Below are 25,081 nucleotides of genomic sequence, written 5' to 3'. Positions count from 1 at the left end.
ACACACACACACACACACACACACACACACACACACACACCACACACACACATACACACATGCCAGGGGCCTTAGTCCAGCCCATGTATGCTCTTTGGCTGCTGGCTCAGTCTCTGAGATCCCCCAAGAGTCTAGTTGACTCTGTTGGTCTTCCTGTAGAGCTCCTACAAGATGATAAGAAAGTGAAATTTACAATAGTAGCACATCTATGCTTATCATGGCAAAGGTGGGACCATCTGCAATGGTGTTCAGGGGCACTGCTTAGGAGCAGAGAGAAGTTACTGGATTTGATGGATGATAATGTTTACATAATAGTATACAGAAGCATCAAAGTAAATGGTTAGGTTTGATGAGTTTTAAATAATACCTTGAAAAATAAACATGACTTTTTAAAAATATGAACTCTTTCTCGACATTTATATAAGTATAAAATTTCTAAAATAGGATCTGCCTTTCAGAAGATCACATTATTTCAAACCATCAATGAACTATAAATGCATTTATTTCTTCAAAATGTTGAAGACTGTCAATTTTAAAAACCTATAAAGAATGAGTAATCTATACCATTTAAATTGTTTAGGTAAAATCTATACACTATTTACTTAATTATATGTTTACATTTCTTGACAATTTTCTAATTATGTATATGATTACATAGAATGTTTTTGTGAGTGAGTGTCCCCTAGCAAAGTCTTCCAGGAGAGACACTTTTCAGAGATCGCGAACATTGTATTGAAATTCTGCATGCTTTCATCTTACATCATATGGCAGTTTTTTCGTCACGCATTTCGGGGAAGTTAAAAAAAGTGCTAAGACAGCACTTGGCAAGAAGAATATTTTGTCTTCTGGGGAATAATGCTGTGAGGTCTTCCTTGAGATAAATGAATTATACTCATTCAGAGATTGCCTGACATTTCAATTCATGGTCTATTCCTTCCTGTGAGTGAATTGGACTTAGGGACTTGGAAACTTGCCAGTATTGTTGTTGCTTTCATCTTTCCTGCATATAATATGATTAAATGCCTTGAGTTCTTCCCAGAACTCCTACTCTCTGAGAAGCCTTGTTCATAAGAGTAAATTATATCTTTCGGTGAATACTATGCCTATGTCTGTGCTTCTACTGGGGATGTCTTAATGACATCCACAGATACGGGGCAGCATGAATCAAAGTTTTTATCAATGATTTCTCCTTTTAATTGTTGTTATTCTGTTTCAGAAATTATACTGTCGTCAATTCTAAAGTCATCGTGGTCACAATCAGGCCTGAACCAAAAACAACTGACTCAGTTCTGGAGATAGAGCTAGCTCACTTGGCAAATGTAAGTCTCATGCAATTTACACTGTACTGCTTAAAGGTTTCCCCTTGCATTAAGTTTATGATCATTATTTTAATCAATGAACCTACAAGACATTTTCATATTTTTATAATCACAAATTATTTTGTTTGTTATGAACATGTATGGAAGCAGACAGCCATATACTTCTATGCTTTTATTCATGACAAAACTCTTCAATTTATCCAAGAGGATAATTGGTACATTGATCATGTATCTGTGCATTCATGTTTACTAAATGCTTGTTACATCCTTGGAAACAGAATGCAAATAAGAATTTATCTTGCTATGTAGTAGGGAAAAAATAATATGGATTTAAAATTCATTTGCAGTCAAATCTATGAAAATTACTTCCAAGGAGAGGGATTAACTTCAAGAATAGTAGGATGTTTTAATACAGAATGTTGTAAAACTAGAGAGAAGCCTTGGTGGTTTAGAGCATATTGATTAGATTTCAAGCACTATATGGTCACTCACAATAAGTAACCCAAGTTTCAGGACACCTTGGCCACAAGGAATCCATATGGTGTACAAACATATACAAATCAAAACACCCATAAATGTAAAGTAAAAACTTTAAAACTGGGTCAATCTTTAGTGTGACATGGAAAAGCACTAGTCCTTTTACTTTTAGTTTTAATACACTTACCCTTACTTTGCATAAGGAATTGTTAAAGTTCCCCAGGGGCTCCAGCAGCCTGAGATGCCCATGTCCCACTGGCAGGAGTCCTTCCCTATAGCAATCCAACTGCAGCTGAGTCTTGCAACTGTGTCTTACTCAGTCTGTTAAAATGTAAAATTGCTTCCTGTACCTTTTACATTTAATTAAACAATTAAATCATTAATGAATTAGGGCAAGGAATGTAGTTCCTGTCAAGACCCTCCTTATAATGCTACTTGCGGTCTTCTATTAAAAAAAGAGCCAGCTCATATATGCATATATATTTTTTTAAACTTTCTCTTGCAATGTTTATATGATGTCAAAGTTTGTATTAAAGAAAACAAAAAGTAAGGGCTGGGAGATAGCTTAGTGTTTAAAAGCACTGGCTGCTCTTCCTGAGGTCCTGTGTTTAATTCCCAGCACCTCCACAGTGGCTCGCAACGTCTGTAATAGTATATGATTTCTTCTTCTTCTGTGTATGAAGACAAAGCATTCACATGCATAAAATGGATAAATCATAAAATTAAATGAGTAAATAAGTAAAAAGGAAAAAGTGATTGAATTGGTTTCTCAAGTTCATGTAGTTAGTGAATAAAACAACTTTCATCCATATCCCTTGGGCTACAAAATTCACATGTTTCTGCTATTCTGTAATTTCTGATTTCCCCAGAAATTAGCCTTAGTTTTAGAGAAAGAGATAATCATCTTTCTTGTGAACTACATTTTCATAAGGTGCCGCAGGCCTCGAGACTGTTTAATGAAACTGCAAATCTTTCTGCAATGACTTTCCAACATTATAATTAATATTTAAACTGTTAGATCTTTCCTGCTTTTGACAACATGCGAGCAAGCTGATGATTTATTCTCAGTATCTACTTTCTGGTTGCCTTACTGAAAATGGATGGGGGACACACTTGCTTCTCAATAAGAAACTTATTTATTCATGTGTTCAAGGTTCTCTGAGAGTTATCTCTTCTTTTAAGTGTTGTTATAGTTTATTGTGAACATGTCTGTGTAGTTACAGGAAGTAGCATAAAGCAGTGAGGGGTGTTATTTGCAGTACAATTCTAGGACTGCCGAATAAGTAGTACAGAAGTAGATTGTGTACCTTGCTTCCTATGTAAAAGTTCTTAGAGAAATCTATTCTTTATTATTTATTTAGATATTTTCTTAATTTACATTTCAAATGTTGTCCCCTTTCCTAGTTTCCCCTCCAGAAAACCCCCTATCGCCTCCCCCCCCCTGCTCTCCAACCCACCCACTCCCACTTCCTAGCCCTGGCATCTCCCTATACTAGGGCATAGAAGCTTCACAGGACTAAGGGCCCCTCCTCCAATTGATGACTAACTAGGCCATCCTCTGCTACATATGCAGCTGGAGCCATGAGTCCCACCATGTGTTTTCTTTGATTGGTGGTTTAGTCCCAGGGAGCTCTGGGGTTACTGGTTAGTTCATATTGTTGTTCCTCCTAGAGGGCTGAAAACCCCTTCAGCTCCTTGGGTACTTTCTCTAGCTCCTTCATTGGGTACCCTGTGCTCCATCCAATGGATAGCTGTGAGAATCCACTTCTGTATTTTTCAAGCACTAGCAGAGCCCCTCAAGAGGTAGCTATATCAGGCTCCTGTCAGCAAGCTCCTGTTGGTATCCACAATAGTGTCTAGTTTTTCTTGTTGTTTATGGGATGGATCCCCAGATGAGGCAGTCTCTAGATGGTCCACTCCTGGGCATATACCCAGAAGATCCTCCAACATGCAATAAGGACATATGCTCCACTATGTTCATAGCACCCTTATTTATAATAGCCAGAGGCTGGAAAGAACCCAGATGTCCCTCAACAGAAGAATGAATACAGAAAATGTTGTATATTTACACAATGGAATATTACACAGCTATTAAAAACAATGAATTTATGAAATTCTTAGAGAAATGGATGGATCTGGAGGATATCATCCTGAGTGAGATAACCCAACCACAAAAGAACACACATGATAGGCATTCACTGATATTAGTGGATATTAGCCCAGAAGCTGGAATACCCAAGGTACAATTTGCAAAACATATGAAACTCAAGAAGATGGAAGACCAAAGTGTGGAAACTTCAATCCTTCTTAGAAGGGGAAACAAAATACCCGTGGAAGGAGTTACAGAAAGAAATCTATTCTGATAAACTGAAAAAGAAGAACTGCAAAACCAGTTTCAATGAAACTGACTTCATTATTTACTTTCCTTGTACCTATGAACAAACCCGTCACGTACTAATTTCAGTGAGGAACGATTTATTTTTTGCCTCCTGGTTTTAGAGGGTTTAGGCCACATAATTGCCCTTGCACTTGATCAGAATACTGTTGGAGTGGTGTTAGAGTCAAAGCTACTGTCCCTTCTTGGTGGGGACGAGGCTGAGAGAGAATCTGGATGCCATTCATAACTTTCAGAGGCACACCACTCATTGACCCACTTCTTCATACTAGGACTCACCTCTTGAAGGTTCCACAATCTCCCATCAGCTAACCTATGTATTGACAAATGAGCTTGTGATCCACATTTCATAATCAAATCATAACACAGTCTCATAACTTTACTAAAGCTCTTTAACCATGAAGATGTTTATTATTTGTGTCAAACTTTCCTGGAAATATAATTTTATTGGTTGATTTTTTTAAATAAAATAAACCATACATAAAAAATAATTGTCTATGTATGAGAAACAGTATATTGCAAACAGTGTTTATTATGCATCAATTAGATACTGTAGTCATATGAACATTAGCATAGAAGTATGTTATGACAATGATTGTAAATCATTTAGAATTAATTCAGTAAGTCTTTTTAAAAATATTTTAAGTAACTGAATTGATCAGGCTCTGTTGCGGTAAATCTCCAACCCAAATATGCTCCAGCAATGAAAACACGACTCAACTAATATGAATACATGCTGTGCACCTAGATTGGACAGATCTACCACTACACTACCATCTTCCAAATCTATGAGACCCCTTAGAACTTTTTCCTCCTCCTCTGCATCCTCCCCTCTCCCATTTTCTCCTTCTTCTCTCTCTTTACCTTCCTCTCCACCTTCTATTTTATCTGCCCAATCATCAGCTCTGCTTTATTTTACAAATTAATGTGGGGAGCAAGTTTATAGGAAATCACCTGAGTGCTGACTCACTCCTTGTTCACAACCAATCACAGGAGAACAGAATTAACATCAGATATAATTAGCCCCAGGGCTATCCACAACAAGGCTCCACCCACAAATTTTTTTCATTGCCAAATATCCATATTGAAGGAAAGGTAAAGAAATATATTGAACAAATGAGGCGAGGAGAGAAGAGAAGGCTGTAAGACTTATGTAACAAACCTGGGGAGGGGTCATGCCTGAATTCATATCCTGCTGATCTACACTTGTGATGAGATCTGCTTTCAAACATGATGCCAACTAGCATCTATGGATGGATGCTTCTCTGGACTGTCCTGTACTTTCTTCACTTAGATGTGCATCACATTGTTTGTGCAATATCTATAGCCCTTTAGTGTTACTGCTTTGAATTTTTAACACTTATTACATTTACATTTATATTATCAACAGAATTTGATTTTGAAAGCCATTTTATTCTTCACTGAAGGAAAGAATATTTGACTGATTTACTGAATATCTTGATATTTATTGCCAGTCATATACTGGCATTTCATACACTGATATTAGATTGCTTCCGTTAAGGAGATAATAACATAACCTAAGCTGAAATAGTGAAATCTCATTTTGTTATATTCTTGCTAGAATATAACAAAATGCATTTTAATATGAACACCAAAACAAAAATAAACTAAAGCTTCATCACTTTATACATGCATCTGCATATCCATTGATTTCCTTTGTAATTGAGCTACTTTGGATATAAGAAACATGCAATGACAAATCTGTCTATATTTACCTGTTTTCTTATAGCAAAAGTATCTTCTGCACTTCTCTGAGCTCAGCAAAGAGTAACAACTTGCAAATGGCACATGCTTCATATGTCATGCAAATTAAACAGAAAGATGGGAATTAAAAGTTATAGTGAGTCTAGAGAAGAAGCCCATTAACATTTTGCAAATGAAATCTGTCCTTTTAAAAAGCTTTTTCACAGATAGCATTTATAGTATGTTAAATGTAATAAGACCCTTGGGAACCTGCAGGACTAGAAAATAGAATATGGAACGGTGCCATTGCAAATGATATTTAGCAAAGTCAATTGCCGCTTTAACTAGCAAAGTCATTAATGAGCAGTACACCATTCTCAGTTCACTTACTCTGTGTTAAAGCTTCACTCTCAAGAGCTAGAACTGTATAGTTTCTGATGCTTAATGTCCAGACACAGCAATCACTTGCTTTTACATATTATCAGTGTTACATTCCCAGACAAAGGATTTTGAATTATAGATGACTGCTGTCATTTAGAATTTTTTCCATGTAAAATTTTTTGATTCTGTGAGATGTTCGTGAAATCAATAAATGTATTGAAAATAATTACTGAGGTTTAAATGAGTACAGTTGCTTGCATCTATGGATATGCACAAATACATACATAGATACTCAATTTGAGTGATCTTTGAATGATAATCTAGACCTATTGTGTGTTTCCAAGGTAAATGAGACCCTCATTTTTAAAGATGAATTAGCAGATTATAATGTAAATGCATTGTGACTCTGTCATGTCTATCAAATTTGAAAGTCTGAAAGTTTACTTTTTTCCATATAAAATATAGTTATATATTTCTTTCGGTTAACTTGGAAACATGGCCTAAATCTTACTGCTTTGCAATCTAATTTGTTTTTTAAAAAAAATACAAAGAAAAACAAACAACAAAACAAGCAAACAAAAAGCAACAAAAGAAACATACTTTCTTTCAAGGTGGAGAGGCATCATGGGAATTACCTGTAGTTCCTAAAGTAGCTGTATGTGAGAGTTATCATGAGGATTTGGACTTGTGTGTTTTACTTCCTTTGCCATATTCTTTTTTTTTTAATTAGACTTTTAAAATTTACATTTCAAATGTTATCCCCTTTCCTAGCATGCCCTCTGAAAATCCCCTATCCTCTCCCCCCTCCCCCTTGCTCCCCAACCCACCCACTCCTGCTTCCTGGCTCAGGCATTCCCCTAAAGTGGGGCATAGAATCTTCACAGGACCAAGGGCCTCTCCTCCCATTGATGACCAACTAGGCCATCTTCTACTACATATGCAGCTAGAGCCATGAGTCTCTCCTTGTGTTTTCTTTGATTGGTGGTTTTCTGGTTTGATTCATGGTTTTCTAGGGGTACTGGTTAGTTCATATTGTTGTTCCTCCTAGAGGGCTGCAAACCCCTTCAGGTCCTTGGACACTTTCTCTAGCTTCTTCATTGGGGACCCTGTGCTCTGTCTAATGGATGATTGTGAGCATCCACTTCTGTATTAGTCAGGCACTAGCAGAGCCTCTCAGGAGACAGCTATATCTGTCTCCTGTCAGCAAGCTCTTGTTGCTATCTGCAATAGTGTCTGGGTTTGGTGTTGTTTATGGGATGGACCCCCAGGTGGAGCAGTTTCTGGATGGTCATGCCTTCAGTCTCTGCTCTGAACTTTGTCTCTGTAACTCCTTCCATGGGTATTTTGTTCTCCCTTCTAAGAAGTATCTAAGTGTCAACACTTTGGTCTTCCTTCTTCTTGACTTTCATGTGTTTTGCAAATTGTATCTTGGATGTTCTGAGCTTCTGGCCTAATATCCACTTATCAGTGAATGCATTTCATGTGAGTTCTTTTTAGATTGGGTTACCTCACTCAGGATCATATTGTCCAGATCCATCCATTCATCTAAGAATTTCATGAATTCATTGCTTTTTAATAGCTGAGTAGTACTCCATTGTGTAAATATTCTTATATGACAACTCAACAAGCTAACAAATGATAAAATTTGACATAAGAGTATGAGTGAAAATTGATGAGACACCATATCATTTGTAAACATCACAATAGGAAATATGGTGGAAATATTCAGTGCTTTTTGCTATCAATAAGCGTAAGAAACAATATAATTTAATTCCAGCATGAATCAGTATTATTATGATTATCAAAAACAATAAATTATTGAAAATCATTTCCTAAAGCTGATTCTACACTCTGTGAATCCATGGTTTTCACAAGCTGTACTTTTTCAATTGTTGTTCTTTCCTAACTTTTGTCTATTTGGAAGCATGTCTGTTATTTTGCCTGCTTAAAGCTCTTGCTGATTATTTTGCTGGAGCATCTTAAAATGCTAACTAGACAAGCAGACAGATGTTCTGCCAATAGCCAAATGTGATATGAGAGTTGTTTTCTGGTTACTTCTTTGGTTATATTCTCAATTGCTCAACGTGAGTTAGGATCCTCATATTTCTCAGCTTATTTTAGCTCCAACATCTATTTGATATTTTCCAAAAATATTTTAGAATAATTGTTCTTTTGTTGAAGCAAAGATGAGCATTTTTTTCAGTGTAGAAGCAGAGAGTAAATATTTCATACATGGAAACCTAATTATTTTTGTCATATGTACTCAATTATGCTATCATATTTTGAAATCATCCACAAAAATATAGATATTTATATAGAGATATAAATAAAATTTATAAATAAATATGCTGCTATCCTGATAAAATTTTATTTATAAAAATGGCTAGTGTGCCAGATTTACCTTCTGTGTGGTAAGCAGAATAAAGGACATTTTAAAATCTCCAGCCCCTACTCTCCTAAAGCCTGTGAGTCTGTCAAATGGGATATTTGCATGCATATATATCCAAAAATGTGTGTTAGATATGTACATGTGTGTTACATGTTCATCGTGGAGGCTGTAATGTGATTAATGATAAGGTTGGGGAATTGTTACAGATCTTCTAAATAGGTAGAGTTTAACTAAATGACCTATTGAATGTAAAGAACTTGCCCCAGCTATAGCTGGAGAAAGCAATTTAAGAATGTGTCAGCTTATCACTGCTAGCATTGAAAGTGAAGGAGACGGGCTACAGGCCAATGAATGTAGGCTCAGAAGCTGATAACTATCCTAGGTTGCTACCACGAAGTCTGACATCAGTTCTACAACTGAAAGAAATTGTGGGCAGACTCATCCACATCCTTTAGAAAGGACTGCAGGCCTACTATCACTTTGACTTCAACCATATAAATCCCTATCCTCATTGGGTTTTGTCAACTTGACACAAGTTAGAGTTATTTGGGAAGAGGGACCTCAATTAAGAAAATGCCTCCACCAGATTGCCTCCAGGCAAGATTCAGCATTTTCTTGATTAATGATTGATGTGGGAGCGCCCAGCTCAGTGAGGGTGGTTCACCCCTACACAGGTGATACTGGGTTGTATAAAAAAACAGGGTGAGCAAGCCATGGAGAGCAAGTCAGTAAGCCGTGTTCCTCCATAACCGGTGCTTCAGTTCCTGTATCTAAATTCCTGCCCCCCCCCCCCCCCCCCACCCCAGTTCTTGCTCTGACTTTCTTCATGAGGAACTGTAACCCGTGAGATGAAACAAACTCTTTCTTCCCCAAGATGCTTTTATTCGTGGTGTTTATCATACTAATAGAAACCAAACTAAAAAACAAACAAGCAAAAAACCAAGGGAATGTTCCAGACTTGTGGCCTCTAGAAACTGTGACATTCTAAATCTGTGTTGTTCTGAAATGTTCCACTTGTGGTAATTTGTTACCACAGCAGTAGAAAGCTAAAAGAGCCTGCATTGGAGTTGTCCCCTCAAACAGTTATAATGTGAAGGTGGTCAATATTACACATTGAGACAATCATTAAGAATCAACCATCCTTAGTGAGGTGCTGCGATTATAGGCTGTGCCACCATGACCTTTTGCTGTTGGAGTTGTTGTTTTTGATTTTAAATGTGGTGCTGTGTATTAAAGTCAGAGCTTCATGAATGGTTAAAAAAAAAAAAAAAAAGAATCAACTAGACTTAAGCACACTATCTTTTTCTACGAAAATCACCTGCCTACTAGACTGTATCTTACCTGGACTACTATGTTAGCCCTGTAAACACCTGATGAAAGCAATCATTGGCAGGGAGAATGGTCAATGTAAGGTGGTGGTTGGATAATAAAGATAACAGAAGAATGTTATGACACATCACTGCCTAGGCAGCAAGAGGTGACATGCACCAGATGCTAGATGAAGAGCAAGCCTGAAATCTGTAGTTAGGTTTCATCCCCAAAGCAACTTAGCACAACGTCTCTAAGGACGGTGTATGGACTGTGGCTGTGCAAGTCACCTCTGCCCATTCTAATCTCTGCTACAATCTCATGTACTTCTTGCTAGGACATATGTTCTTGAATATAAGCAGAAATAAATCTAGACTAATCTATCTAGGTGTTTCTTTACTTATTTATGTTACATGATATTTTAAATGATAGGAAACACGTAGACTGTTTAAACCCTAGAAGACCCTTTGTTTGCTGAAAGACATAATAAAATGTACTCAGTTATTACTGTGAACAACATAATCACCTATGGGTAAGAAACTTTAAGATGTTTGTATGGAGATAATGAATTTATTTTAAGGCTATACATAAAAAGTTATGACTATAGATCTACATTTTACTGCTTCCCATGTGACAAACCATATTTATGAGGAAATAATGAACAGTCAGGTTAATGATATCTCTCTGAATTTAGAAATCTGTTATTCTGTCTAAACTCTGACATCTGTTTACTATGTGCAGTGTAAACATGCAACAAAAGCTACATCACATATATGCTCTTTCCCATTAAATAGCCACCCCATACTGAGAAGATCGATGTAACTCAAAGACGACTGGTCGTGATTGGCAGAGTGCGCTTCTCATTGCACCGACCTTTGTATCACTTAGCACAGCCCTCTCTTCCTTTTCCATCCCTTTGGTTTAACTGGTCCTCCATGTGATGCTTTCAATAGAAGCCTCCTAAGTCTATGGAAATATTCTGAATCTTTGAAGTTCTATGAATAAAAATATAGCACTATAATTTACATAGTAATGAGGCTTTTAAGATTCTAAATAAATGACAAATTCCTTCTGTCACAGAAGGAGAGAGACAGAGAGACAGAGACAGAGAGAGAAAGAATAAGTGTGTTAAACCTGAATTTAACTTTATAATATCACTAAAATCCAATGATATGGAGTATTACTTACCATCACCTGGAGAACAGGTTGAGAATATTCAATCTATTCACTTTAGTTGAACTATATATTTTTTCTAATTAAAGTATAATTACATCCCCTGCTCTTCCTATGTCATTCCACCCCACTTAAACTTAGTACAAATTAACAGTCAACTCTTCTTTTACTACTACTTTCCACATGTGCATATAAACAAATAAATATATAAATTCACCATTCAATGTCCACAAGGAAGAACCAATAAGGAATCTTATCTCTGGGAAGACTAATTCTTCCTTGTGTTCATCTATAAGTAGAGTCCTGTGAGACTTTCCTCATCTACACTGGGATGTCAGCTCTTACTAGAATTATTCAGTGGTTATTTAAGATTATTATTATTATTAAGGTTATTATTAAGATTTTATGGTTGTAGCTTCCCTGTCATATCTACAAATTATAGACTTCCTACTCCTCTGGCTCTTATAATATTTTCTTCTCCTCTTCAGAGGTTTTCCATGAGGGTTAGGTGTAGGAGTTACACTGATGGGAGGTGAGAGCTACATTTCTCTTTGTCTATACTGATAAGTATATAGAATGGAGTTAAGAATTATATTACTTTAAGAAAGTAACAGTAGTATATTTTCCTCTTGAGTTCTCTGAACTCCAGCAACAGGAAGCTGACTAAGCTTTACTGTACCTCTGGTGAGACTAAACTAACCAAATCTAGATTGGGTATGTGTGTGTGTGTGTGTGTACGTGTGCGCGTGTGTGTATGTGTGTGTGTGTTTGTGTGTTGTATATATGTAGATGTTGTATGTGTGTATTTGTTGTGGCTTATGTGCTGAGGATATGTGCATGCGTAATTTTTTGTTGTTGTTATTTGATACTGAAGATTGTGCATAGGTTCTTACCCATTAAGTATGTTCTCTACCAGCTAAATTTTATTTAAGGTCTTATTTTAAATATAGACAATGAGGTAGAGATAGGACAGTGTAAGTTGAATAGCTTCTCTTGACAAGAACTCAGTGTCCATGGCACCAATGTAACAGAATTTATGTGGAGCATCTGACTTAGAGCACTGTAAATGTTCAGGTAGTTAAGATGAAGTCACTGTTGTTCTCCATTGTGTCCCTTCTTTGTGTCTTTAGCTATCTATGTCCACATCTGCATACTTGCATTGTTTCCACAGGCAAGAACTGTTTTGATTCAAGGAGATCTGAAAGGTGCAAAGTTGTGCCATTTCTGATAGGTGATTTCCTGAAGCAAATGAAATTTAAGTCTATGAACCCTTGGAAGTCTGAAAGAACACAGGCTAACCTGGTTATTACTGGAGAACACAGACCCCTATTTGCTGGTTCTTACTCTTATAGATTAGATTAGGTTAGATTAGATAGATAGATAGATAGATAGATAGATAGATAGATAGATAGATAGATAGATAGATAGATAGATAAATTTTAAAGTGATTCAAGGAAATATTCTCAGCCAGCTTTATTAGTGTTTGGGAGAAAGCAGTACACGAAGCTCTTAATGTCAGAATCTGCTTGAAGAAGAAAAATGGACAGGAGGGAGAGAGGTCAAGTGTTTTGTGGTATAGATAAATCTGCCATCACACAAGGGGTTGAAGAACTGAGTAAGAGAAAGAGCCTAATGTGTGTTGGTCACTCAATCTGGGTTTGGCTAGCACCTAAACAGGGGAGCTATAAAAAGGGAGAGAAATAATTCTTTTGGAGTTAGAACTCAGAAACCACACCATCATAGCAGTGAGGTTCTGCAAGCACCTGCAGTGAGGAAGGGCTTTCTGTGTGCACACGCTCATACTTCATAAGGAGACCGTTATTCGCTAACATGCCTTCAGCAGTATCAGTTCTCCTGAAGGGAGTTTATGTAATCTTTTAACACTGGGGGCCACTTAGAATTCTATGTCTCCATCAGGGCCAAATAAATGAATCAGATCTCATTCTTTTGACTAAAATCTGTATATTATTATTATTATTATTATTATTATTATTATTATTATTATTATACTTTATTTTATTTTGTTATTGGAGACAGGGATTCTCTGTGTAGTTTTGACTGTCCTGGAACTCATGCTGTAGGCCAGGCTAACCTAAAACTTAAAGATTCTCCTTCTCTGTCTCTCAAGTGCTGGGATCATTCATGTGCATCACTGCTGCCTGGCTAAATGGATTTTAAAAGTTAAAGAAATTCTAAATTTGTATAATAGTCATGATTTATAGGACAAAGTAGCTTTCCCAAGAGACCGTTATTGATGTCAACAAAGCCCTGTAACCTTTACCCTTTGAAATGTTATTTTAAATCCTTAGGTGAGCATTGTTGATGCTTCTTCTGCCTTGCCCATGGCCTTATGAATTCTAAGATGAACGATTATGACACATCTTCCTTCATCAGTTAGTATGTTATCAGGGAAATGAGAGGAGAGGACCAAAACGTGAGATCAGATCATCCTCAGAGACCTGCAAGCCTGCTAATTGTCTGATAGCTATCCACCAATACTTATTTATCTTTTTATATTTTGTTTTTATTTTTATTTTAGGGGGNATTTTAGTAGAATTAAATTATATTTCTGAAACTAAAATAAACCTGGACTTTCAAATGGCATTCTTTTTGTTTCTATAAAAGTAAATTTACTGGTTCATTAATTTCAGAAGTAATAATAGCAAGTGCAATAAGATTGCTATCAACCTCTTAAATAGCCTTTCCCTGTTAAGTAGAGACAACCTTACTATGGAAAGGAAATAGCCAGAAGAACTAGACACTTAGCTCAGTTGTACATTTGTTGGTTGCAAAGAGATGGAATGATACATGTGTAGTATCTAAAATGATTAAATCATGCTAATTAACACATCTATTATCCCAAAAAGTTTCATTAAGACAGGAAAAAAAAAGAATTTCAGTGATATATTGCCAAGAATTTTGACTATAGTAAATTATAAAAAACTGTATGTCTCCAAATTGCTAGATGAGTAGATACCAAAATTGAAATGTCTCCATTTTACTTCTTAATGTGAAACAATTGGAGGATGGATGGGGGGAATAAAATATGGAATGTAAAATATAAATTAATTTTTAAAAATTATTATTATGCAGGAATATGCCATGGCACATTGTGGATTATGCAGGGATATGCCATGGCACATGTGTGGATTATGCAGGGATATGCCATGGCACATGTGTGGATTATGCAGGGATATGCCATGGCANGCCATGGCACATGTGTGGATTATGCAGGGATATGCCATGGCACATGTGTGGATTATGCAGGGATATGCCATGGCACATGTGTGGATTATGCAGGGCTATGCCATGGCACATGTGTGGAGATCAGAGATCAAAGTTTTGGAGACAGGTCTTTCCATGTTTACCTGGGTTCTTGAGTAAAGGCTATAAAAAGATGGGTTCTTTATTTCACGTGTCCATGTTTTTCATGTCATTTGCCCAGTGTGGGCTTTCTTATAGAGATTGTACATGCAGTTCTACATACAACTTCATGATCACATGCCTTATCAGCATCTAAAAACTACACCCTGCACCCATGTTAGCTTTTAGTAATACAAAGAGTCTCAGGTTACCTTCAGACACTCCAGAGGACCTCAGCATCTGAGCCAGTGTCCCCAACCAGTTCCAGCCAGCCTTGGTGCTTGCTATGAAGGGAGTGAATAAGGTTCCAGCTGTTCTTTTGCCAATAGATTTTTTTTCCCTCACATCCTAATTTTGTAGGGTTTGTATTAGGCTTCCCTGACCCCTTCCTCTGGCCTTGTCTATTTCCTTGAGAGTTAGGATTACATTAGGGGGAAAGAATCCAATTATGAATACCACTGTAGAACCATTTCACTGTATAAGAGAATGTCAAGTCCTCTGTACACAGGAAGAGAATGAGAGAATAAAGTCAAATGCGGCACATTGACCATGCTGATCCTGTGTCTTTCTGCAAGACAAATCCATATTTTGGTTGGTGTTAAAACAGAGGGAAAATCTAAACGGAAATAGTAAAGGCAATTTAAAGGAGAGTGCAGAATGTCTGTCATAGTTGTCAGTGCTGCAGGGGTTAAGACATAGCTCCCCTCCATCACCTCCATTAGCTGAAGTGTCTCCTTAATCTGTTGGGACCTTCATGCTGTTATAATAGGATCAGTAGCGTAGTCCCAGAAAAGAATGTTTTAGCCAGTGTAAGGTAGAGTTAAGGTTTAATAAAAATTGAAATACAAGTGGATAAGGAAGTGATAATGACACATGAGAGCATTGATGTGGGCTTCTCAAAGAATAGTTTCAGTTTATCAAAAAACATTTTAAATACTTTCCCTTTTCTTTGTGTGTATATTGTGCACATGTATGTGCATACATGCATGTATGTATATGTGTATATGTGTATGTGTGTATTGTGTGTGTGTGTATTGTGTGTGTGTGTTCCTAGTGTGGACAAGAGAATAAAGGGTCTGGAAAGGAGCTATGTATACTCTGTAATTAAGGTAGTTTTGAACTGCCTGTTGTGGGTGCTGCGCGCCAAACTCCTGTCCTACAAGAGCAGTAATTTCTCTAGCAGCTGACCCATGTTTCTAGCTGAGCCAGCCAAACACATTTTTGACATAAATTTAGGAAAAGGTATTAGGAGCACGATGCTCAGATAAAGAACAAGACCCATATGTGACTACTGTCTTCCAAGGGGAGAACAATAATTCAGATATTCTAGTGATGAGCATATATAAGATTTAGGGAAAGTGATGGATTTTGTTCTGTAATGGGTTTCTTCAGAGTCCTCCATTCCCACACCAGAAGTCACTAAAGGGGTTTAGTATTTGTATTTTTTATAAAGGAAGTTTCCAGTGAGATTTCTGGTACACCTCAGTTTACAGCTACGAATAAAGAAAGGCCACAAACAAATGTTAATTGTGCCGGAGTTTGTGACTCTCAGGTGCCCTTAGGCTTCAACCAAACTCCAGATTACTAAACTACTTTCCATTCCCAGCAGTCTTGTAATTTCCTCCATTTTTCCAACTTGCCTTGTAGTTAGAAAATTTGAAACACATGCCTTTTTAAAATGCTTAATAGTGTGTAACCAAGAATTTTTAAGTTAATTTGAATTGTACCAATTCCAATGACAGAGAAGGAATATTTGTTTGTTTTGATAAGAAAAAAAACTTGACAATAGCAATGCATATTTTCTAAACTTTTTTAAATGTATGCAGTCTCAGTGCATTTAAGTGTCAATTATATATACAGTTTGGGAAATTAGTCTTTAGCCCATCTGTCGCATGTACCTGATGACTTCCGTTAGTTAATGATTTAAAGCCAGCTTGTGTAGGTTCCTTCCCAGCTTGCTTACATTCTGCTTGTTCCTGTCATTACATTTTCTTGCTGCTCTCTGTAACTCACCATTCCATGACTGATATTCTTAAAGAAGAATCTGGAAATTATAACGAATAATTTACAAGTACATTCTTGGCAGAAGCAGTCGGCCAGTTTGGGGGGGGGGTGACATTGTTGTCCTTAAGAGTTCCTTTGTTGTTGCTTTCTTCATCCTTTCTCCCTTATATCATATGTTACTGTGCCTACCTAAGTATTAAGAGAACCGTGTTTGCTGTTCTCTATACTTACAAAACTTCTAATGTATAATTACTGATCACGGTACCTCCGTCTATGCAATGACAACTACACTCCATGATCTATCCAGAGAAGCTTCTGCCCATTTTATCTATGCCTAGTAGGACAGCACATTTTACACCGATGCTAATTCTCATTGGGTGATATTAAAGTTTTGATAAGATGGGAAGTGAGAGAAGCATGAAATAGCATCTAAGAGTTCAATGGGTAGGAAGGACAGAGGATGGAATTAAATTGAGTGGGGAGGAAGAGGACAAGAAGTGTTCTCATCACGGGGGACCCCAATGGAGGAGTTAGGGGAAGAACGGAAGGAGCTTAAGGGGATTGCAACCACATAGGAAGAAAAACAGTTTCAACCAACTAGCCCTTTGTCTCGCAAGAGCTCCCAGGGACTAAACCACCAACCAAAGAGTATAGATGGAGGGACCCATGGCTCCAGCTGCATACATAGCAAAGGATGACATCAGTGAGAGGGGAGCCTCTTGGTCCTGTGGAGGACTGATGCCCCTGCATTGGATTAGTGAATGGTAGGACAGTAAGGCAGGAGTGGGTGGGTGGGTGAGCACCCTCATAGAAACGGGGAAGGCGGGAAGGGATATGGAGTTTGCAGAGGGCAAACAGAGAAAAAGAAGTGTTCTCATCTTCCTGGTTTTATGTAAAGATTGACCACTAAAAGGAGAAGGATATCCAATGATTTAAAATTGGATTGCATTCATTTTCTAGTATTACTTTCTCTAGTTTTAACCGGTGATGAATTTAAATAATTTAGAAATATCAGGCACTAAGGCTAAAGAGATGGATCAGCAGTTAAAATAATTTTTGCTTCCTGAAAGGACCTAGGTTCTAGTTCCAGAACCCAAATGTAGGCTCATAACTCTTGGTAACTCCAGTTCCATAGGATCCAATACCTGTCTCTGGCCTTTGCAGGTCACACACACACACACACACACACACACACACACACACACACACACACACAGTATACAAACATACATTCAGACAAACCATTCATATCCATAACATTTTTTAAACCCAGAATATAACAAGCATCCTGTAGTATAGAAAGGTATAACTTAATTCATAGCTAAAAGCATATTTTTCACCTATACTTGGCTTAAATAGTTATGAAATGTATAGTTCCAAGTTCTCAACATAATTGTGATAAACCAAGGATAATGAGTCCCTTGAAATGAAATATTATATGAATACAGTGTAACTGTGTGCTAGAACATTTTAGCTATTCAAAATTTATCAGAAAAATAACAGATTCATGAATCTAAAGGACAACCATATAAGATATGATAGAAGAAAAAATAATGTAGTATACCCTTTCAGCAGCCTGTTATGAATATGAAGATGTACTCCTCACTTAAAAATGTGAGCAGGACCTATGCCCTCCTTAATACCTTCTCTGATTAGCACAGACTGTGTGTTTCATGCTCAGAAATATCTGCCTTGTGATATATGTATCTCTTCATGTGTTATAGAAACATTCCATAGGCATTGTATCTTATTCACCTTCTATAGGGCTATAGCCATTTGATATTTTGTTGTTGTTGTTGTTTTCTGAAAAGGAAGTATATTTATGAAATACTAGGTAGTTCTTCAAAGCATAGTTTCTGGCTTGTTTTGTTTGACAAGAAGTAAGATGTCTTAAATATGTTGTTTTAAGAGTAAATTTATGATATTGTTCATTATAGAGTTACTAACACATAGCTATTAAAATTGATAATAAATAAATGAGGCTTAGTGGAGTTCATAAATTTTAGTAATACTGCTTTTAGTTCTAATTAAATTCACAAGTTGACCTAACAAATATCACTCATCCCTCAATGACTCATTCCTAGACATTCTGGAAGTTCCTATAAACCCTGTAATTATAGACTTCAGGGCCTCATAAGTATACTTGGAAAACAAGCACAGTGTCCCATGGAAGCACTGTACTTTTTAACTGTGTTGGCCTGTTCAGAATTTTTACCAATGACTTAGTTGGATAAGGACATAGTCATGTTTATATTTTAATCCTGCAATGATTCAAAGCTTAGAAACAATAATGAAAGTGTTGGATGCCAAAAAAATAAAAATAAAAATGCTCCCAATGAACTTCTGTATGTAAGAAGCAATGTGAGTAATACCGCTCCACCTTAGGAAGAGATTAAGCAACTAGCTGATATAATCTTTAATTTGAATTATTATAAACATGTTTTCTAAATTGGAAAAGAAATAGTACCACTTTGCTATGCATAGATTGGACTCCAGTGAATGATTTCGCTAAATGGACTTTTAAGATGTGTTTCAGGAAGTGTGTATCATGAAGACTAAGAGAACATTAAACCACAGGATATAGTTAATGGATAAGTAACACCTTGGGAGCATGATAGAATTTTTAAATATGTAAATATTTTACAGAAAAAAATGAGTTCATTTCATGGGGGGGGGGCAGGAATTAAGAATTTTCCAGTATTAGAACTATTCAAAACAAATTACTTGGAATGACTCAGTGTAGAAAACCTATCTTTTATTCTAAAGGCTATGTAGATACTCAGCACATCATTATTCAAAAGCATAAAACTTAACACCTCCTTTTCTTAGAGTTTCATTATATATAACCTCAGTAAAGTATGACCTGTTGATTAAAGTTTTGTTTGTTACAGGACTCTGATAATGGACAGTTAGCACACTCCTGTTCTCTAGAAAAAAGCTAATAAGTAGATGACATGGTGTTGGTTTGTTCACATGGGTAATGCAGGAAATTTTAGTCAATTATAAATGTTGTCAGTACTTTGGTATGCATAAAGTAATTGAGCAATTATAATCAGAGAAATAAATGTGACATAGATGTCACCGTAACACAGACCTATACAGTGCATGGGACATTTGGCTTTCATTTTCAACAAACTAAATACCAATTAGAGTTGGTGTAAAAATATGGCTTTAATGGAATTCCACAAAATGTGTTATGAAATCGATGGAAAAGAAAATATAGATTTCTTACAGGAAAAAATACTTTGTGGTATATCTTTAACATGTCGTTCACTGAGAGAATATCAAGTCATCCTTCATTATTATTTCATACAATTCATCAATTTTTATATGTGGACTTACAGTATATTTTATTCTCTGTTTATTTTTAGGGCACTTTGAATCCATATTGTGTGTTATGGGATGACTCAAAATCGTAAGTGGCTGATGCTTTCTAATATTACATTGTGATTTATATTCAAAGTACATTAAATAACTTTAGCTCTCTGGTATTTAACTGGACTCTAATACTATGGGATGAGGGGCTTTCTCTGAAGACCTTCTTCCTCTAAGTCTGCAGGGCAGCTTGATTAGCACATCTGTGGTGTCACAGTGCCATCAGTTACTTTTCCAGGTGAGGTTATATAATGTGTAAGGCATTTTGGGATACAAATTCCAAGGGGATATTTTTTAAGCTCTGATATTTTAGAGTTATAAAATTTCAAGTGTTTTCCCATAATGCTTTAGTAATTCAGGTTAGCATTGCAACAGGAAACAGCGAGGTCTCTGGTTATTTGACAAAACCATTCATGACCTAAAGTCTGTTACAGGAGTAATGTAATATATATGGATATTACAATGTATACAGCTATTAAACTAAATGATTTTTAATATCTATTCATATATTTTATGAATCATGCAGACAAAAGAAAGTAATGGCACTAAACAAATATGAGTGAACCTTCTGTTTTTTTATTATTCTTATAATTAATTGCAGTGTCTGGTTAAGCTCATCATCAGGGCAATGGTCACTCTAGGTTTTGATGGGTAAAGGTAAAAAACAGGTAATTAATTCTTAGTCATGTGTATTCAAAACTTTTTGTTTTTCTTTGCTTTGATTTGTTTTGCTGAATAGGGACGCAATAAATCACAAATGAAGCCCACAAATAATACTGCCAGATGTGTGGTTTTGGAAGATTTTTCTCAGTGCCATTCATTCTAAATATGATGTATCTCTAAGATCTTTTTATGAGGTTACAGTTTCTCATCAGAGAGTCTAAAAGGGAATGTTGTTAGAATTCTAGGAATTATAATTATGTTTGAGCATAGAGTACTTGGTGAAATTTTTAAAATAGTTTTTCTCATGAGCACAAAGTCAGTAATATTAATAATTTGGGGCAAAACTTCTAATATTTTATGGGTTGTCTTTTGGAACCCTAGAGCCATAAGGAGAAACCAAACTCGCTCTTATGGTAACATGGGCTGAATACTCTGATGCACGTTATTAGTGCTTTTGTTTAAAAATATTGTTGAAAATTTTAACAAAGTCAAATTTTCCAAAACTTTGCGATCACACCCAACTGCTAGAGGAAATTTTGGTTGTGTGTTCTAAGTTACTTGAGATGTTTTGTGGCCAAAAACAGGTAAAAGGTAATAACAATCTAAATGAATGTTTTCTGCTAAGAAAAAGACATGATATTTTATATTCTTTGGTGAAACAATATTGGTTGATATCATTTTGGCTTCCTTTCAGAAAGCAGGTGCTAGTTTTAATTTATAAAGCTGTTGGTATATGATATCTGGGGTTAGGGTTAACCTCGGAAATCAATCATACTCTTTTTTTCTTAGCATCTCCTTGTGAGCTGAGTGATTTCTCAGAGAACATCAGTAGCTTGGCAAAACTAAGCTCGCACATGATCCTTGAGGGGAATCGTTGAAGAGGGAATGTGTGTGTTTTTACATCACTAAACAGACCATCCAGGAAGGCCAGTATTGCTCTCAGTTAACTTCCCTGATAAATCATTTAAAGGAGCAAACAGTTTTCCAGAGTGTAAGAGTTTATCTCCACACACTTTTTTTCCAGAATGTGTCTTGGCTAAATATTTTTCTTAAGTGGGTTTTAAACTGTGAAGGGCAAGGTAACCCTAAAGCTTCTTTTCACATCTATTGAACTTAATTGTATTTCATGATAAGGTAAACAACAATTTTAGTAGTGCAATAATTAAATTTGAGGATAAACTTACTAAGGAAATTAATAGTGGCTAGATACTAAGGTTTCTTTCTATACAGGAATGGAATGAAATAATCATCTCCTTGGTTTGTTTGTTTATGTTTGAAGTCTCAGTATATAGATCTGGGTATGCTGGAACTGTTATGTAGACCAGACTGTCTTCAAATTTACAGAAGTCCTACTGTCTCTACCTCCAAATGCTAGCTCACGATGTTAGCTAGCTTACACAGCTAATCGCCATAATGCATATGCAGAGGACCTGGTGCACATCAATGCAAACCCTACACTTGACTATTCTGTCTTCTGCAAGCCCTGCATAGTTGGCCAAGTTCTCCTGGTGTCCTCCATTTTCTGTGACTCCTACACCCTTTCCTCCCCACTTCTGCTGAATTCTCTGATCTCTGAGATGAGAGAACCGATGGAGACTTCAAGTGTAGACTGTCTTTTGCATAGTAGGTCTCTGCACCTACTTTCATCTGCTTCTGAAGGAAGCCTCTCTGATGACAACTGGACATGGCACCAATCTATGAGTATAGCAAAATACCATGCGGAATCATTTCATTCAGTTTTCTTCCAGTCTTGTTCTGTTCTACCCTAGGTCTCAGGGCTATCCAGTTTCCAGTTCCTGGCCATCCAGGCAGTGTAGGACATGAACTACCTCCTGTGGCATTGACCTTTAATTAACCTAAATATTGTTTGGCAACTCACACATGTTCTGGGCCACCATAGCCCCAGCACATCTTGCAGGCAGGACAGACTTTAGGTATAGGGATTTGTGGCTGGGTTGGTGTCCAGGTTCTTCTATTTCTGTAGCTTGTACCTTCTTGCACCTAAGGCACGAGGACTTAAGGTGAAGGCTCTAACCTGCATCAACTTGACAACTTAGCTGTGTGCGAGTTGTCAGTTTTCCGAAAGTGACCTTATGCCAGCCTAGGTTGTTTAGAAATCTCCATGGGATTTCTTCAGCCAACGACTTAACCAAATGTAACCTAGTTCCACCACTTGAAGACTTGCCTGGCTACAAATAGCTAGGTCAGATTCCATGTCTTCCATTACTAGGAGTGCTACAAGGTCACCTTTACACAACACAGGAAGTTTCCACTACACTACACCACCCCATAAGTAGCCCCCTCAATTCCAGCTGTCTCTCTCCACTCTCTCTCCTGCATCCTTCTTCCACCCCACACCTAATCCCTCCTTCTCCCTCCCCACTGAACCATAGAGCATGTCAGAACCTTTTCTACTTCCTCTTCTGAGGGAAATCCATGCTTCTACCCTGTAGGCCTCCCTTATCTAGTTTGGATTATAGCATGATTATCATTTACTTAACAGCTAATAATCACTTATAAATGAGTACATACCACACTTTTCTTTCTGGCTCTTGATTATCTCACTCAGGATGATATTTCTAGTTAGATTTGCTTGCCTGCAAATTTCACACTCAGAAAAAAAAAAAAAAAACACTAAATAATACAACATTGTGTGAATATGCTACATCTTCTGCAGTTTATATATTCTTCAGTTGAGGGACACCTCAATTGATTCCCGTTTCTAGATTATATGAATAAAGCTGCAATGAACATAGTTGACTTTGTATGGATAGAATGTCCTTTGAGTATATGCCCAAGAGTGGTATGGCTGTGTCTTGGGGAAGATCAGTTCCCAATTTTCTGAGTAACCACCATATTTAATTTCTATAGTGGCTTTATGAACTCCTATAAGCAATGGAGGAGTGTTACCATTGATTTACTTCCTTGCCAGCATGAGCTCTTATTTGTGTTAGTGAAGATAGCCATTCATTCTGAAAGGTAGAAGATAGAATCTCAAAGTCATTTTGATTTGCATTTCTCTTATGGATAAGAATGTTGAACATTTTCTTAAGCGTTTCTCAGCTATTTCAGATTGCTCTATTAAGAACTCCCCATTTAAAGCCGGGCGTGGTGGCCACGCTTTTAATCCCAGCACTCGGGAGGCAGAGGCAGGTGGATTTCTGAGGTCGAGGCCAGCCTGGTCTACAGAGTGAGTTCCAGGGCAGCCAGGGATATACAGAGAAACCCATTTTTGACTGTATTGTTTGTTAAATATCTAGTTTCTTGAGTTCTTTATATATTTTAGATATTAGACATCTATCATTATGAAGGTGGTAAAAAGAAATTTCTCATTCCTTAGGCTGCCTCATTATCCAGTTGACAGTGTTCTTTCCATTACAGAAGCTTCCCAGCCTCATGAGGTCCAATTTATTAATTATTGATCTTAATGCCTGTTTAATACGCATTCTGTTCAGAAAGCATTTTCTGAACCAATGCATTTAACACTGTTCCACACTTACTCTTCTTTCAGGTTCAGTGTGTCTGGTTTTATGTTGGGGTCTTTGCTACATTTGGAGTTTTATGCAGGGTGATAATTATGCATGTACCAAATACCAGCCTCTGCTTGGAGAGTGGTTCTTGAGAGAAGGAGTGTTTAAAAAAAAAAATCATGGGATACAAGCTGATAGAGTGTTCTGTTCAAGACAGCTTTCTCTGGAGATCATCAGACAACTCATTTACATAGCTCAGCTCTCGAAAACTAAAGCCCAGAGTTTTACTTAAATTTCAATTCAGTCATTTAATCCAAGTTCTCTTTTGACTATCTCATGAATAAGCAGCATTCAAGGCCCCAGCACTTTGATTCTTAACAAACCACAGTTTTCTTAACATTGCAAATGAATTCAGAGATCTGCCTGCCTTTGGAAGCACAGACAATAAACTAGCTAGGTAGGATCCAGCTCTGAGATAATCATTCCCACCATACTTTAGTTATACTTTAGTCATTAGTAATAGTTTAGTCATATAGTTATAGTTTAGTCATTTTCTTGTGTTTCAGCTATTTTGGACTAATCAGAACCTGCTCTAGTGGTATAGCTGGACTCTGATGGAGACACATTGATTGTGTTCTTATGCTAGCATCTAGACATCTGGGTTTAAGAGCTGATTTCTGGGTTTTTCTTGGCTGAACTGGAGGTTCCCCCCCCCTCCTTGTTTTCTCTTCCTATTCTAGATTTTTGAGAGAGTATATTTTCTGAATGTTACTTGTTTTATTAGCTCACATTGCCCGTGCATTCGTTTTGGAATGCTGGTTTTGGATGCTGGAGGAAGGAGAAGCCAGAGAGAGAAGAACTGAGGGCTTCACAGGAGGCATATGGAGGAGGTTGGGGAAACTCCCCATGATGTCCTATTTTAGGGCTATGGGTGAGAATTGGTTCTGGAGTAATAAAGAGAAAGGGGAAGGTCTGAGAGCACCCTACCTGTCTTCTGGCAAGGGTGCCATTTTTCCTAGTTTCCTAGTTAGTGAACTGTTTGCTTTTTTGCCTTTCCCAA

At 36.9% G+C, this 25,081-nt stretch overlaps 1 protein-coding gene across 1 annotated transcript in view; it reads left to right on the top strand.

Moving 5' to 3' along the window:
• Positions 1 to 25,081, top strand: part of Adgrb3 (adhesion G protein-coupled receptor B3) — a 719,524-nt gene that overhangs the window by 390,652 nt on the left and 303,791 nt on the right. The window contains exons 15-16 of the mRNA XM_021197371.2: positions 1,217 to 1,319; positions 19,885 to 19,928. Coding sequence (XP_021053030.1) covers positions 1,217 to 1,319; positions 19,885 to 19,928 — 147 coding nt within the window. The remainder of the gene's footprint in view (positions 1 to 1,216; positions 1,320 to 19,884; positions 19,929 to 25,081) is intronic.

The sequence above is a fragment of the Mus pahari genome, chromosome 5, assembly GCF_900095145.1.
Source record: "Mus pahari chromosome 5, PAHARI_EIJ_v1.1, whole genome shotgun sequence".
Classification (NCBI taxonomy): Eukaryota; Metazoa; Chordata; class Mammalia; order Rodentia; family Muridae; genus Mus; species Mus pahari.
This window is presented reverse-complemented; position numbering and strand designations above follow the sequence as displayed.